General features: G+C 42.8%; 1 protein-coding gene across 1 annotated transcript; it reads right to left on the bottom strand.

The window, feature by feature from the left end:
- Nucleotides 1-344: 344 nt before the first annotated feature.
- LOC123029125 (interferon-induced GTP-binding protein Mx-like) lies at nucleotides 345-16,455 on the bottom strand. Its single transcript, XM_044441740.1, is given in 12 exon segments — nucleotides 345-1,486; nucleotides 1,489-1,640; nucleotides 6,587-6,876; nucleotides 7,264-7,355; nucleotides 7,619-7,741; nucleotides 10,550-10,605; nucleotides 10,987-11,006; nucleotides 12,095-12,293; nucleotides 13,518-13,647; nucleotides 14,678-14,841; nucleotides 15,238-15,375; nucleotides 16,206-16,455. Coding segments are annotated over 12 exon segments (1,731 nt in total). The 3' UTR covers nucleotides 345-1,369.
- Nucleotides 16,456-17,648: the final 1,193 nt, after the last annotated feature.

The raw sequence follows: 17,648 nt of genomic DNA on the forward strand, positions 1-17,648 counted from the left end.
TCCAGATTTTATATGTACTTGTCTGTATGATTGATTATTTATGATGTTGGAAGCCATCCTGAGGCTTATGCGAATAGGACAGCATACAAAAATTCCAGATAAATAAATAAATAAAACAAGAGAGAGAGAGAATTAGGTATCTGTATGTAATTCAGAATGTTTAAAAAGATGCTTTTCTTGATTTGTGAATTACAGAGAACCTTTGAGCTATTCAGCTGGAATTCATCTTTTTTATTTTTTGCGTCATATGATCTAGCATTGTACTTTCCACATTCTGCAATCTTTGATGAGGAAATGGGGGAGGGTGTTGTACATGCAAGTGAAAATGATGGCTCACAATAAGGTAAAATTAGTTTCATTTTATTGCTGTTTACAGTTATATTCTAAGCCATTACTATATCTTTGACTGGTTCCAGAGTAAAACAAAAATCAACACGCAAGCATGGCCTCAGAATAAAATGGAGTCCAGCTTCCATTTAAAAGGGGTAAAACAAATGGGAGTACTTTGCATTGCCAAAAAGGCAGGTGTAGAAAATCTCCCTTGTGGAAGAGTTTGTAGGTGTGACTGTGGAAATAGAAAGGCTTCTTCAATGGTTTTCAACCAAACTTCATAAGGCTTGGTACCTCAAAAAGACCTACCTTTCCGATTCCCATCAGCCCCTGACAGCATGATCAGTACTAAGGAATGCTGGCACCTGTATTCCAAAATATTTGGAGGTCTCAGTCTAAAGCTGTAATAAGGCCTTATAGGTGACCATATGCTTTGAATTGTGCTCAGAAATGCACAAGCGTATTGTTTGTGGATAGGCCCAAATAGCAGCTCTAGTCTAATTTAACTGAAGTATACTGTGCTATGGTACTCACATCTAGTTTGCCATAATATGAATAACTTGCCTGTCATAACATCCACAATTTGGCAGGCATATAATCAAACAATAAACAAAACAATACCTAGTAACAGCTATTCCACTTGTACCAAACTGTTTAAAAGCCAGTATAAAACTAAATAGCATAACATGGTAAGAAAATAACAATGCTTTGATCTGGTGCCAAAACACATATAACAACGGTACAGGATATATTTTCTTGGGGTGATGATTCTACAGATGGGGTGCCATAGCTAAGAAGGCCCTTTCCCTCATAGCCACCCTCTTTATCTCCTTCAAGGGTGCTTCATGGAGAGGGACCTGATCTAAGGGATGGTGTATATGGGAGAAGACACTCCTTTAGATATCCAGGCCCTAAGCTGTTTAGTGTGAGCACTTTAAACAATTGTGGACTATGAACAAAATAAATATTTAATTCAGTTACTCAATGGTATGAGTAACTCACTGAATGATATTCCCTATTACTAGCTACCGCTGCCTGTTTAAATGGGAAATTTTACCAAGCACCGTTGAGCTTTGGTTAGACGGCTGATCTGTTCCTTTACCCTGGTCCTCCTTCCAGCAACATGTTTCTCCTCCTGAAGCAGAAAGTCGTACTGTGATCTTTATTTTGCAAGAGCATCAACACTGCAGTCTGCAACTTCTCAGCACAATCGTGGAGAACGCAAGTCCGAATTATCATGGGAATTTGGGTGCCAATACGGATTCCTGCACTCTGAAAATAAGAGGATATAGATATATATTTAAACAGAAGTTAAGACTGACAAAATTAGGAAGCACTTCAAATGGACTATCTGTCAGTAATACAGTTTCTTGGTGAAAGAAAAGGAAAGTTGGTCTGCCAAACAGAACTAAAACAAACCAAGACTCAGCAACCACCTAAATGGGAGGACCCCAGCAACATTAGGAAATCATTAAGGTCCAGAGTGGATCATTAAAATGTGTCCCTCAAGGTGGCAGTGATGAGAACCAGTATGAAAGCCAAACCAGATCAGATCTCTCCAAACCCAACAGAATCAACTCACAGATCACTTTTACCTGATCCACAACATCCAGAGCTGGGATGGGCAATGTTCTCCCTCTGGGTACCAATGCATCCCAAGAAACCTTATTTGGAGCCCACCAAGCTGCTGGCAACTCTTCCTACTTGTTCTTTTTAAATAACCTCTAGGGTTCATAGGAGTTTAGTGTGCTAGGTCTCAGCCAAACACTACTCCTGTCATTTACTCAGGGTAGGTACTTGTGCTTTGGCAAGCCTGCCACAGCAGGAATGGTTTTCTATGCTTGTCCTGACAGTCAGAAATCCCCAGTTTTTCCAGATAAAGTGGTCTTGTGGTATATACTAATTATGTCCCCCAAGATGGTAAGCTTTGGTGTTTTCAGCAACATAACTGAGACAACCTCTTGCTGCTTTGGCTAGGTAGATTGTACACCAGCAGAATTCCAATCCTGTTAAGTTTCCATTACCAGGCACAGACTCTCAAAGCCAGGAGATTTTTGGGCAGACATCCGAGCCGGAAGATGGCATATTTGTGTCTCCAAGCCATACCTGGTGCTGCTTATGATACCCAGTTGGACACATTTGAGAGGTTTATACCTACTCTTCGTTTAGTTAATCCATTTTTGTACCACTCAGTGGCCAAAGCACTTTGGCCATTCGCAGCAATTCAAACCATAAAATACAACATGATGAAATACAAGCACAAAAATGCAAAACTTTAAACGTTTAAAAGTGCCATATAACATAAAAATAAGAACCAAACCCATGTCCAACAGTGACAAAAAGAATCAAAATACGGCAACACATTTAAAACACAGACAGACACTGTATTTAAAGCACATCCTTGGCTTCGTAGAAGCATGGGTAGCATCCTCTTCCAGGAGCAAATCACAGGTACTATTCTTTTTCCCTGTTGGCCAGTGTGGCATTCTTTGGTGGCCTAGGTTTAGATCTTAACTGCAGGGGCAGCAGTAAAGTGTTCAGTATCCTGGTTCTGCAGATGAGACAAGAGCTGAACTGCATGGCAGTAGAGAACCGTGCTGCCAATCAAGAGAGCCCTGGATACCAATAACCCACCTGTTGTCTCATCACTCTAGACTCACCTGGTTCACCATCAGACCATAAAAGCAGAGGTGGGAATGTTCACAAGCTGAAGCCTTAAGCTGGACCGAGAATGCCTGCTTGGCAGCTCATGAAGAGGGCAGATAACTCAATTTACATCAGGACTCTGATGACAGGCTAGGAAAAGGGCAGCTGCAACATCACCCATAAAGCTGCTTGGTCAAAGGCTAAACAGTTCTGAGGCTGCATCTAAATTTTGTACCTTCCTGTTGGCCAGCTCCCTGCTTTTCTCATTGATTATTGGACAGTTCCTGCTGGGGAGATCTTGAGCTATGCAGAAAGGGCAATATGAACAGGACAGCTAAGCAATTTTGTTTCTTGACCCAGACAATTTGAAAAATTGGTCTAATTTGTTCCCATACTTTCTTCTAGCATTAATAGAGGCTTAAGGAAGCACAACTGGTCCAGGAGGGCCAGAAGAAAACTGCAGTATAACTTCTGCTATTGCAGTGGCTATCATAATGATATTAATTATGATATTATCATTAAATGATCAGCATTTTAATTATTCCAAAATATTAAAATTTAAACAATAAAGATATGACATATTTAAAAATAATCTCAAGCACTGAGGTGGGGGGGGGAGAGAGATCAAAAAAGTGGGGAAAGATTTCATTTATGAACAAGTTAATTGAAAGAAATAACCTTTTGGGATAGATAACAACCAAAATAAAAAGTTGATAAAGATTAAAAGACTTGTATTCTATTTATGTAAGCCGTCCTGAGGCTTTTGCAATAGGACGGCATATAAATATCCTGAATGAATGAATGAATGTTAAAATAAGGCAGGCAGGCAGGCTGTCCCTCCCTCCCTCCCTCCCTCCCTCCCTCCCTCCTTCCTTCCTTCCTTCCTTCCTTCCTTCCTTCCTTCCTTCCTTCCTTCCTTTTCTTTCTTGAAATTTCATTCTATTTGGGTCTCAACATATAGTGGACAGTTTATCCAGGTAGCAAAATTCATATCCATTCCACTTCTATGTTACTTAAAACTTCAACTTCATGAAAGACAACATAAATAGTAACAGCCAGTAACTGCAAGATCAATACTTAGCTATAACAGGATGAGGAGGTGCGGCTAGGGATGTGCAAGAAAAACTTTTTTAGCGGGGGGGGGGCGGGGGATGAGAAACCATCCGATTCCTTGGCCTTGGCTCCCCAGACTCTGGACCACTGTCTCATGGCTGTGAGTCTGACTTCCTGCAAAGCGCAGCAGGCTGTTGCACGGATGCTCATCAGTAGCTGAGTTAACACAAATCCTGCACAAGCAGTTTACCCCTTCTCTGCACAAGACTTGTAGTTTTTGTTTGTGCTGCACAGGCTATGGAATAAGGTTGCTGGTTGTGTAACCAGAGTTCCACAGTGTCTGTGGACTTCTGTTCAGCTTGCTCCCTAAGCAAGGGCCAAGCATCAGAAGAAGTTTCAGGAACTGTAGCTAGCTGCATTGCAAGGGGATTGGCACAATCGTAGGTACAGCAGTATAATGAAAGAGCTGGTATGGCAGAGGCAGACAGACAAGGAATGGGTAAAGCGAAAGAACAGTGTACCCCAAGCAATAGCAAAGAACCAGGACAGAGGAAGGCTGCTTCCTAAACTAAGAAAGATCTGGTATAAACTTGGTTAAAAGCTCTTCCTAAGGACAGCTAATCAATCCTTTGGAACAAGATCTGATGACTTGGCAACAGATTCATATATGGAAAGCTAAAGCCTGCAGCACAAATGATAAACCTGCAGATTCTAGCCGAAGCGGGTAGATACAGTGACTGAGTTAGCGCAGTGTGTAAACCTGGCATGGTTTTGGCAGGCTGCCTTATGATTTGGTTATAAGCCAGGGCCTATTATAGGCTTTGCATGGCCCACTGTGTCATCTGAACCCAGATGTTGTGGCACACTGTGAGTTACCCAAAGAAAGACAGAGGTGCTTGGCAATAGTGGCGAGACACCCTTGCCACTCTAGCCAAGTGACTCCCGGGCGACCAGTGCTGCCAGCCGCCACAGAATTACTCACATGGCATTTGGGAGCAGTTAGCAGAGCTGCCCCACTCCCCATTGTAAAACATCTTGGGATCACCATGACTTTTTTTGTCAGAGTGAGAAAGTTGGCTTTAGCTCCTCCTTGTGATGGCTACCTTGGAAGGGCTGCCCATGCTTTCCAAACTTTTAAAAAAATCCACCCAGTTTTTGCAAATTTATTTTTTTAATGTAAGCCTTCTCTAACTAAAGATGATTGCAGTTACACAGGGAGAGCTGTGGTGAACCTGGCAGAGGGGAGACACTGAGCAGGGTGAGTGCTTCACCAACAGGGTTCCCCCCACCCTTTACTGCTCTCCCCCCACTTCACCGCTGCTGTTTCTGTCTAACTGCAGGCATCTGCAGTTGCACAAGGGTAGCAAATGGGAGACATGATTTTTAAAAATATGTTTACAAGCGACAGACAGTGCACTTGTTGAGGTGCACTGCTGGAGCACCTTGGTGGGATTGTTCATAGCTGTTGAAAGGATTGCTGCAGAAGCCAACTTTAAAGCCAGCGTTTGCTGGCTAAAATAGATAGATAGATAGATAGATAGATAGATAGATAGATAGGTAGGTAGGTAGGTAGGTAGGTAGGTTGTGCAGAGCCCCAGATGGCTCACTTTCTCAGCTGGGAAAGGGAGAACATTAGTTCTCCCATGGTGTACTCTGTGAACAGAACAACAAAGCAGGGCACCATACCCACAATGTGCCTGATTGTCTGTTGGATGCATTAGGGGTATGGTGGTTTATTGTGCCATGTGAACCCACACAAGGTCCATGTTTGACTCTGGGTCCAGCCTGCAACTTGCCTATAGGCTCTGCCTTCTGCTTGGGTACAAACTGATAACTGACCTTGGCCTGGATTGGACTACATTCTCCCCAAAACCTTTTGTATTATTCTCCTTTGCATTGTTATTTGTAAAGTTCTGACTTAGATTCTGACTTTGGTTCTTACTAGGGCTGCTTGCAGACTCTGGCTGGATTTCAGATTCATTCAGCCTGAATACGAGAGGGTAGAGAAATAGGACAGTGGCATTGCACCTTTAAAAGTGGCCTATCCAAAAAATGAGCGAGCAACTCAGGGCAGATCAAGCCTACTTACTGGATGAACAATCCACACTGGAACATCTGCTGCAACCAACGCCCTGCCTGATCTCCTCACCCTCCAGTAAACAGTTTTCCCTCAAACTGAATCCAACAACAGTAGCTGACATTTCAGTAGCTCTGGTGAGGGACTGAGCGGGTGCAGATCGCTGTGGATCCATCACCTCCCCCAGAACATCCTGTGCCAGATGCCACCAGGACATGGTGCTGCCAGCAGTATATCAATGGCAGTAGAGCTTCCTGTGGCTGATCTGGGAAGGTCTCCAATTTCGGACTTCTCTCTCTATCCAGAGAAAGGGCTTCCAAACAATTGTATGTCTCTTCAACTGCATTCCCAGACCATTTGGTTATGCATTTGATTTATATCCTATCTTCCCATCCCACCAACGGGGCTCCATTTAAAGTCTAGACATGCCTACAAAGCATCCAGAAAGGATACATTCAGTCATTTGTCAAAGCACTTTACAGAAATCAGATTTGGGAATAGAAAGTAAAGCATCACTGCAGAACTGACCTGCAACTTCCTTTAAGAGTTCAATAGCTGGTGAACGTAACATCTCTATGTTCATCTTCACAATTTCTTGAAAGGTCCTGTAACTGACAAACCCAGGGAGTTCTTTGCCACGGTATTTCGTATCAAAGGTGCTGACTTCTTTCAAAATGCCTCCTACTGAAAGAGCAACACAATCAATTATTAAGCCAAGAGGTCCCAGGCACCCAGTCAGGCTTATGTTAATAATGACTGCCCCTGTAAAAATGGTAGGAGAGTGAAGGAGTCCAGATCATTGCTGGACAACTTTGCCTTTGAAGCACTTGTATCCTGTAGCATGACCACGTCCCAGACCCAACCACAAAGGGCTGCAACACAACGCAGCTACAGTGAACCTGGAAACAATCCACATTGTTCAGAACTTTTCCAACGGATGGGGACAGGGGAAGGCATGATTTGCCTGGCAGGCCCAGACTCTCTCCCAGGTTCTGTCCCATTATAACCAACTTAATACAAACACATGGTTTGGTGGTATTCAGCTTGACTATCTGAGTACTCAGATGAAATGGTCATTTGTAGAGAAATCTTTTAAGACTTTACCGTTTAGTGCATTTCCATTAACGGTATTTTGCCAGTCATTAAAACAGATTCACACTCCTGCAAGCATTCTTGAGTTTTGCTCATCCATTAAAATTTCCTGACCCTCCACTTTTTCAGAAATGCTTTTACTGAAATTTTGGATTTTCTGTAAAAGAAAAAAGAAAAGAAAAGAAAAGGAAAGAAAAGAAAAGAAAGGTGTTAGAAATATGTCTTCTGCCAAGCTAAACTGTGTAGATGGGAAACATTTAATAGTGTCTAGTTCATATAAACTTTTAACTAAGTTACCTATCGAGTTCTAGATAGTTAGTTTTAAATTTTCTACTATATCATGTTGTAGTGTTCAGGCAATGTAGAAATAAACCATGAAAGCACACATCTATTTATTGCCCAACCCATAATCATACTTACTTCTATAAGGTAAAGCATCTGCTCATCCATAGTTTCAGGCACACCTTGGCCACATTGCTGAAGCTTCATATGTGCTACTTCAAGTTTGTCTTTTATTTGATTTTCTAATGCTGGTAGTGATTTCTGAATGAAAGAGCAAGGCACCAAAATAAAAGAAAGATGTTCATTTTTATTTATTAGATTTATATTCTGCCCTTTTCTTTTTTAAAGAACACAAAATGGCTTACACCATTCTCCTCCTGCCCTCAATCTTATACCTGCAACAACAACCCTGTGAAATAAATTAGGCTGAGAGTCTGTGACTGGCCCAGTCACCTGATTGGCTCCATGGCCAAACTGGGACTTAGAACCCAGATCTCCTGAGTCTCAGACCTGGTCTCTTAAACATTGCACCACACTGGCTTTCAGTGTTCAGTCTTAATCTCACAAAATAGAGTGTTTTAATGGCTCTTATTTGGGTGAATTCATAAAATGATTAATTGATTAATCTGACATTTTGACTGAGATCAGTGTTGCTGCCAAATGCTGGTGAGATACAGAAACCACTAATTTCATTGTAGTTTGGGTGTTGTGAAATTAGGCCAACAATGCACACTTTTAAAAGGCTACCCACACGGACTTGTCCAGTGACCCAAGCAAATTAAATTGGCTGAGAGACAAAGCATACACCTAAGCACCACACCACTGTCACACTGCCTATTTAACTTATACGCAGAGCATATCATGAGAAAGGCGGGGCTAGATGAATCACCAGCTGGAATTAAGATTGCTGGGAGAAATATCAACAACCTCAGATATGCAGATGATACCACTCTAATGGGAGAAAGTGAAGAGGAACTAAAGAGCCTCTTGATGCGGGTGAAGGAAGAGAGTGCAAAAGTTGGCTTGAAACTCAACATTAAGAAAACTAAGATCATGGCATCCGGTCCTCTCACTTCCTGGCAAATAGATGGGGAACAAATGGAGGTAGTGACAGATTTTATTTTCCTGGGTTCCAAGATCACTGCAGATGAGGACTGCAACCAAGAAATTAAAAGACGCTTGCTCCTGGGGAGGAAAGCTATGGCAAATCTAGACAGCATACTAAAAAGCAGAGACATCACCCTGCGTATAGTCAAGGCTACGGTTTTCCCAGTTGCAATGTATGGCAGTGAAAGCTGGACCATAAGGAAGACTGAGCACCGAAGGATTGAGGCCTTTGAATTGTGGTGTTGGAGGAGACTCCTGCGAGTCCCTTGGACAGCAAGGCGATCAAACCAGTCAGTCCTAGAGGAGATCAACCCTGACTGCTCGTTAGAAGGCCAGATAGTGAAGATAAAACTCAAATACTTTGGCCACCTAATGAGAAGGAAGGACTCCCTGGAGAAGAGCCTAACGTTGGGAACAACAGATGGCAAAAGAAGAAGGGGACAGCAGAGGATGAGGTGGCTAGATGGAGTCACTGAAGCAGTCGGCGTGAGCTTCAGTGGACTCTGGGGGATGGTGGAAGATAGAAAGACCTGGAGGAATGTTGTCCATGGGGTTGCGATGGATCGGACACGACTTCGCGACTAACAACAACTACAACAAGCACCACACCCCCTGCATTGTTTAGAACAAATCCACTGGGGCAGGAAACTGTCCACTCCTCAAACTGCTGTCTTTTTTGAATAAATAAATATTCTGAGGCATGCAACCACACAGGACAAACAAATTGTACAAATATGAATAATTCCTGTTGAGGCCAGGGCTTGTTGAGGGATAATATTTCCCACCTCCAGCCATTTTTTCTACTCAGGATTTCTTCTCTCAAGCTGCTCCCCTGTGGCTGAAAACACATGGGGAAGCAGCTGCCAGGAAGAGCAGCTTTGCATGGTGAAAGAAGCACAAGGGAATAGGTAAACAAACCCTTCCCTACTTCAGCAGTCCTTCATTTGAAATAGCAGTCTCCAGTGCCAAACAAGTATGCAGGGAAAAGGTATGTTGAAGCCACATGTCATATGTCATTTCTGCCGCATAAAGCCAGGAATATGTGACCTGGGCAATCCACAAAAAGTTATGAGGAAGGATGGGACAAATTTGGGCCATGGTGTGGTTATGTTCCCACCTGTACTGATTTCTCAAAACAAGTCCCTCCCCTGCACCCATATGCACACATGCACTGCTGTTAGCTAAAGCAAGGAAAACATACAATCCCAGTGCGTGTGTTTTCCCCCTTTGTGGCCAATAGCAGCCCCAACACTTGCGTAGGTGAATTGGCGACAAGAGTACGGCTAGCCACAGCCATGATCCAAAAAACAGAAGAACATACGGAAATGAAGATCCTACATTATTATTATAGCATTAATCTTTTGTATAAATCAGACAATATTTATGTGACCATTTCCAGAGAGGCAGTCACATTAAGCAGCAAAAGCAACAGTCTTGTGGCACTTCACAGACTAACATTTATTCCATTATAAGTACTTGGAACACATTTATTTCACAAACACTTATGCTCAAATAAATTTCTTAATATTTTAATGCTGGTCCCAGCAAAGAGAAAAATCTGAGTTTATTTTATCCATAGAATTCTTGATGCTATTATTATTTTTCATTTCAAAGTGCCATATCAAACTGTAAAACTTTGATGCAGATATACTTTTATACACTATAGCAGAAATCCCCTTGGTTTAAGAATCACATGGAAGGGGCATCACACAATTCCCAGGAGCTGTGGATGCTGCCCCCAAATGCACAGGGAAAGGTGCTCACACACAAGACTTTCTGTGCACACCTGGGACAGTGTAACTAGCACGGCCCTACTCCCAATAGTTGTGTGATGAGCCCTTCACACAATGCACATTAAGTGGACAGGGGAGGCAATATCTACTTCTTCTCTTCCATACATTCATCTGTGATGGCAAAGCCCTTTCAAGGAATAGCTCTTTAAGGAAACTGGGATTCTCTTACAATAATGTGTCCTATCAGCTCCTCTGTAAGCCTTTCTGCCAGCAGTGGGATAGTAGCTGGCAGGGAACAAAAGGAAGAATCACATATAGAAATGACTCAAAACATTGTTTGCATACAGGTAAGAAGACATTTTCCCACATTTGCTCCGCTGGGCCTGATTTGATCACTATCTCTGCACTGAACCATAAGGATATGGCAGGCCTCCTCCTACCCCCACAGCCAAGTGTGCTTGCCCTCCAAATCCAAGGAGGACACCATGTCCAGCTTTGAGTTCCCAGGCACAACTGTAGCCTCCTTTCAATTGCATAAGACTCAATTGCATGGTCAGTTCCCAGATATTTTCTGGAGAATCGCTCACATGACTGAGACCTGTGTATGTAGGCCTCAGTCCAGGCACAGGATCAGAACAAAGTTAAACTGTGAACCAACCAACAGACTTCCACTTAATTCTCTGGGACTATGTAAACAGGTTACAATTTGAGGAGTAATTAAAGAAACAGAAATGGGCTTATTGCTTTAGACACCATAAACTTAGGGTCCAGCTACACCACATTCTTTCTCTGAATGCTGAAACTGAGTGGTTTGGGGTTTTCCAGTCCACCTCTGAGCCATGCATCAAAGTTTACTGAGCTAAAAGAGGGTACATCATGTAGACTTTCCCACCTTGTAACATGGGAAATAGTTAGGAAACAAGGAAAGGAACTCTGCCCTGAGTCGGTTGTTTTTTCTTAATCAGTTGAGGCAGAAAATGTATGGGAGTGTGAACAGAGGTATGTATCCCTCTGCTCTGCCTTAGCTAGTAATGTACAACACCATGCCACAAAAGCTGGATATGGCTAACCATGTAAGCTGCACAGGGGCAACCTGTTCCCCTTCCCTTCCTGAAGCAACTGCAAGGCTGACAGAGCGATGTCCATTGTGAGTTTCTGGAATATTGATATGTTCTAAATAAGTCCTTGCAATGTCTTATAATTAAATAGCTTCCATATAGCCTGAAGTCCATTCTGCCTAATCTTGGAAGCTAAGCAGGGTCAGCCCTGGTTGAAATCTGGATGGGTGACTTAAATGTGAACAACCCAGAGAATTTTGGTATGGGCAGTACAGAAATGTAATGTTATACTACTAATAATTATTATGGCAATTGCCTTTGATTACTTTGAGCACAAAGTATTGTGTAAAAATAATTAAATAAACTGACTCTCATGTTCACAGATGCCAAAAAAAGGTTGAAAAGGTGGAGGTTTGATATGATATTCAATATGACATATTTCACAGTCAAGCAAACCTTACAAAAACACAGTATGATATTTACGAGAGCCATGTTTCTCTGCCAAGTTTTAGATACTCAGGGGTCCCTCACCTCTTGCCTATTCTTGCCCGTCCTACATCAAAATGCACAAAGCACCTCACACTGGGCATTCCACTGCACATCTTCAAGCCATGGAACAGCCCGATGCATTTGAAAGGAGAGCAGGCCTCTGTTATAGAAATTGCCTCAATTCAGCTTCAGATTTTAGCCAAGAAAGAACATTATGTAAACACTACCTGAAGACAGGATGCGCCTCAAAGAAAATTTTCTCTTTCTGGATTGCTTCTTCCAAGCTCATTTTGTCATTGATGTCATTTTGTCCATGGCATTTCACTATTATGTATCCTTTTCTCAGAGGAACTCTTTGATTTTGGACGATGTTAATTACCTCTTGCTCCGTTCCTTTGTCAATCAGATCAGGCTTGGTCAGAATGTCTTTGGAATAATTGATAAATAATAAGGAAAGGCTTCTTTTATTGATAAAAATCAGGATTTATTCTAATCTAGACCTCAGGCCTAAACCTTGCACAATGAGAAAAAAAGGCTGTCTCTGAACATCCTGGGCACTCAGTAAACATGTCTGCTCAATGCTGGGATTAAGAAGTCGGACCTGCAAGTGGGCTAAGGTGTGAGACTTCCAGGTAGATTCCCAGATGGCCCTGTTCCTTTCCCCCACAACTGCCCATGGCCCACCAATTATTTGCTCGCTTGGAAAGGAGGACTGTTGCTCATGTTTGGCAGAGTTTTAAAATGTCCCCATGAAACAGATTTGAGATCATTCAAATACTATTTCAGAGAGCACCATGATAAAGGGAAATTTGAAAGGGTGAAATGCATGTAGCATTACATTTAGTGTTAAATTCAGCGGTTAAGTTCTCTGTCAAGGGGCATCTCCACCACTCAGAGAGGAAGATGGAGAGCAGGGGAGCCCCCAGTGAAGGCTCAAACTGGGGAATCCAGCAGTAGGGTTCAGGAACTGCACTTTCTGTGCTACTGGAACAACTTGCAGGCTGTTACTTTCCTGTCCCACCTTCTGGAGTCCAACTGATTGTCTTGGACCATATTCTGTGTATCTGCTGCTTAGTACCCATGACTGCTGCCCATTAAGTTGATCCAGGCTTGCTCTGGACAGCCATGCTGAGTCCCGACATCATTCCCACCTTTCCTTCCTCCTTCCAGAATATCCAGCTACTTCTTTGTGCAAACAGAGTATTTTCAAAATGTGCAATGGAGCAGAATTACCCAGGAGTGTGTGCTGAGCCCACTGGGCAAAGCACTATGTTGGAGATCCATCAGCGAGGAGCCTCTCCTGGCTAACCAAGCTGTGTTCCTGGGATTTCTGTTCAACCATTACATGCAGCATTCCCGAGGAAGCACATTCTGCCCTCAAGAGGAATTTACTGTACGGTAACCGAGCCTGGAAATGGGGCATCAACTAGGGGTTCACCCAAGATATGGAACACACTTGAGTGAAGATGGTCTTTCAAGAGTGGCGTGGCTTCAGATACTATTGCACCAACAGTCAGAAGCTAACCAAGTGACATGGGCTTTCTGCTCTATAAAAGTCAAACTGGAAAGAATAACATGTGAATGAACATCATTTGCAACAATAACCATTTTCCCTGCAGCTAAAAAGCTTGAAGAGTTTTATTCACTTACCAAGCGCTCTCTCTCCCTGAGGGTCTACCTCCTGAGCCATTTTCAGTGCCTCTGTGGTTGCAATATCTATGTTACTTGGCACCACCACCAAATTGATCGTTTCGTGCTTGCAAATATGTTTTGATCAATGCTATTATCTGCAACAAAATCCAGACAATAAGACCTGTGCTGTATGTGATAAAGATGATAGCAATAGGTAGAACTTTGAACAAACCTAGAGGCATAAGTCAACTTTTTTTTCCAATGCTGAGGATGCATAATTATCCTTCCTTCACAATAGCAATGGAGCACAGCATGGTTATCTCCCTGCAAACTTGCAGTCACCCGCCAAAATGCATGAGAAGGTGTTGCAGCCAGCAACTCCTACCAGGCCCTGCCACTTACTTGCCTTTATCAGTCCTTTGCAGAGGAAGCGATAGACTCCAATTTGGATGGCATTAAAGGGGACTGGACAAATTCAGGGAAGGCTATAATTGGCTCCTAGTCCTGATGGCTCATTGCTACCTCCAGATCAGCAGCAGGGTCCTGAAATCCAGTCAAAGGGAACATGGGCAGGATGGTACTGTTACACCCACATGCTGCTTGAGGGGTCCCATGGGGAGCTGGCTGGTCACTGTGTGAAGGGACTGCTAGGCTGTTCCGGCAGGGATCTTATTCTGTTGTCCACACGTGTGGGGCTCAGGATGAGAGCATGCCTCTTGGCTTCAGCTCTTACATAGCATCAACACTGCCTCCAGACGGCCACACACTGATGCTGATGTCCCCAAAGCATGCATGCATACCACAGGATGCAGGGAGCCAGAATGCATGGGAGCCTCCTCGCCTAGACTTTCCATGTGCAGCAATATGAAAGGCTTGGTGCTGTGTAAGGTCTAGGGCTGGGCTGGGCAAGGCACATTACTACATCTTATTTATTTATTGATGTATCTGCATGGACATATGCAAAGGGCTTTCATGGTTCCTCTTGTAAAAACCAATTAGTACCTTCTGCTGGAGAAAAAGCTAAACTCTAAAGAAAGAAGACAGCACAGAAAAAGCTGCAGTAGAACTCTGTTCCAGAAGCAGAACTGGGTGGGATAAAAACAGCATTAATGTGAAGTATAGGCTTGGATAGGGAACAGTCAAGCGATTTTCAGATCCTACCAATGTAGACCATTCACCCAACTTACCTGTTGGCCAATGTCTTGTGGCTGGTTGTCCACCGCCACTCTTGCAATCCCTGGCAGAGCAATCAGAGTAAGGTCTGGAACATCTGGAGAGCTGATTTCCAGACTAATTAAATTGTGGCTAATGCCCACTCCTGTTCCAGCTATCTCATCTTGGGCTACATTTATCAAGGGAAAGCAGAACATCAGACTAGATTACAGAAAACTCAGCAATTGTTCCAACATATTACAAAATGAACCAACATGTAATCGACTGGGCACAGCATGCCTCGGCCTCTTCCTTCCAGCTTACAACCGGAGGGGCAGCACATTGACTCACGTGTCTTCAGCAACTACCGGATGCACCAGCAGAGAGCACGTGGGGTGGGAAAGAAGGCCCTCTCTGTTCCCTTGCAGAGACAGGGGCTCTGGCAGCAACACATTTTGGTTGGTTAGCTCTTCTGAGATCTTATCTCAACCACAAGGGGACATAAGAAAAGTAATTAGTTTTAGGCTGCAGTTCTACTAACATTCTAAGTAAAGATGCATAGAATTGCATAGTGCATGACCCTTACCCTTGATTACTGCAGCTTCTACATCTGATGGGCTAGTCAGTGGGCACATCTTGCCTGAATACTGGATGTCCCCTTTCCACTTGCTTTTATGCGGCAGTTTCTTCAGTTTGAGCGCTAAGGGGCATCGGGTAACAATACCTATTAAAAGCAAGAAGTTACACTTTTGTATCAAATGAATGGATTAAGATAAAGAAGAAAAAGACTTTTCTCTATTTTAAATGTCAGTGAAACATAGAATGACAAAAAAGGTTGGTTAAACTAGCAGAACACCATCCAACATAGCTGATGTCTTTGAGTAGGAAGGAAGTATCACACTTCATCTAGTTGTCCTTTGCTGCCTTCATTATATTGTTTTAAAGGGAGTATTATTCTGCCCATTCAAAAAACAAGAACAACAACAGGAGCAGCAGTAGCAACAAATCCAAGACAACACCACAAAACAAAACTACAGGAAAAGATAGAGAGCCAGAAATATAAAAACTAACAAGAAAAATGTCAAATAAAAAGCTGCATACACGAATTGCATGTAAAAATTAAGGTATTTTAAAGACCTGCAGGGATGGAGTGACAATTCTGTCAGGCGCCTCAAGGGAACAAAGCAAGTGTCAGTCATTCTACCAGCTTGGAGCCACCTCCGAGATAGTCTTCCCTCATCATTGCCACCTTTCTCAGCACAGGGAGCAGTCAGAGGACAGCTTTCTTAATGCATTTACTTATTTAATTTATATCCTGCCTTTCTACCAAAATTGATAAATAAAATAGATTAAAAAGCTCCACTAGTAGGCCAAAAGCCTCATGGAATGAAATGGTCTTTACTCCCTGGTGGAAGGACAGTAGTGAGGGAGAGAAGTTAGCTTCCTTGGAAGGGAATTAAACAGCCAGCGAACTATGCAACCAATGACCACATCACATTCACACACAGAAATGCTAAACATGTCAAAGGACAAAAGCTGATTGGGCATTCTCACCACTGCCCCAAGGGAGTGCAACTCCAGACAGGGCTTCTAGAACTGAGTTTTTCCCAGAGCTCTGGTGTCCAATCGCAGCAATCGCTGGCAATGCCAAGTTGTTTTCCACTGCAAGTGCTCTCAGGGAATCAATGAGGTCAATTCAGGGGTGGACCGTCTCCTTATACAGGGTGCTTAAGGAGGCGCTTGCAGCTTCCTGAGAGACAAACAAAGTTGTTAGGAGTCCCAATAAGGGGTTGGAGGCAATCATGATATGACTCTGATATAGACATTTGCAGCAGATTTTTTAAAAGGATTAATCCATGAACAAAGTATGGCTTCTTTAGTGGTGCCAGTCTATGACTATACATAAGCAATTTTAACACATGGTTAGCATTTTAATAACAGAGGAAGTTTACATTTCCAGGAAAACGTGTCTAAATCCGACAAATGATTATCAAACTTTGAGGCTCAGACACACAGGAAGATGGGCCTGTTTCCTAGGTGATGATTTTGACCAAATGTTATCATGTGGTTGGAGTTAATTGCATGGAACTTTCCCTCACGACCACCACAGAATTGGGATAGGACACACAGCCAAGAGCACTGGCTCCAGACAAGTGGAGCAGGATGGGCCTAGTATGGTTACAGCAGCATCATGGGACGGAATCAGGGACAACCCGCCATAAAAGGCACCTTAATCATATGAGCTAAGACAGAATTTAAGTCATAATTTAAAAACATCTGGGAGTTGCAGGCCTCTTTTCTGCCTCAACCTGCATAGGATAGCACCTTCAAAGAACAGCTACAGGTCTGACAAAACAGTCCTAGTGGCAAATCATGGCATATCTTATTGAAGAGGATACTGAGGTCTTATTTATCTTATATTTGCATAATACACACAAGGATACATGCGCCTTTTTACATGTAGTCACTTGTACTATCCACACACTGAAGTAGTATCTATGCTTTCTTTGAATCATTGTTACTGCCGGGGCATCCAGTTCTGGACCAGGATATTGAAAACTGGATTTTAAAATTCATTTAGTCCTAAATATAGTTTATTGTGCATTTTTTCAGGTGTGGATTTCAGCAACACTGGGTCTAATTTTGGATATATTGTATGCCAGTAACTTAATGTGCTTATTCTTCTGTGGAGCTGCATCATTTGTATGGACTAAGGGGACAGACACCATTTCCTCATCCATCTAATAGTTTCCTAGAATGAAAAAATGTCCTAGATTGATATATCACAGGAAGCATAAAGATCATCGTTGGCTATTTTAATAAGGTTTTGCTGCTTTTTCGTTTGCCCTGTATGCTGTTTTAGGTCAGCATCTTGGTAGCAGCAACTTGCTGAACCACCTGAGCAAGCTAACATGCCAGACCACACCTCTCCTAGACCCAGGCCAATCATCCTATTTTTCACTCTTTGTAAAACTATCCAACACAGCATTTGTAATG

This window comes from Varanus komodoensis, unplaced genomic scaffold (genome assembly GCF_004798865.1).
Source record: "Varanus komodoensis strain SLA01 unplaced genomic scaffold, ASM479886v1 scaffold4, whole genome shotgun sequence".
NCBI classification, from domain to species: Eukaryota; Metazoa; Chordata; class Lepidosauria; order Squamata; family Varanidae; genus Varanus; species Varanus komodoensis.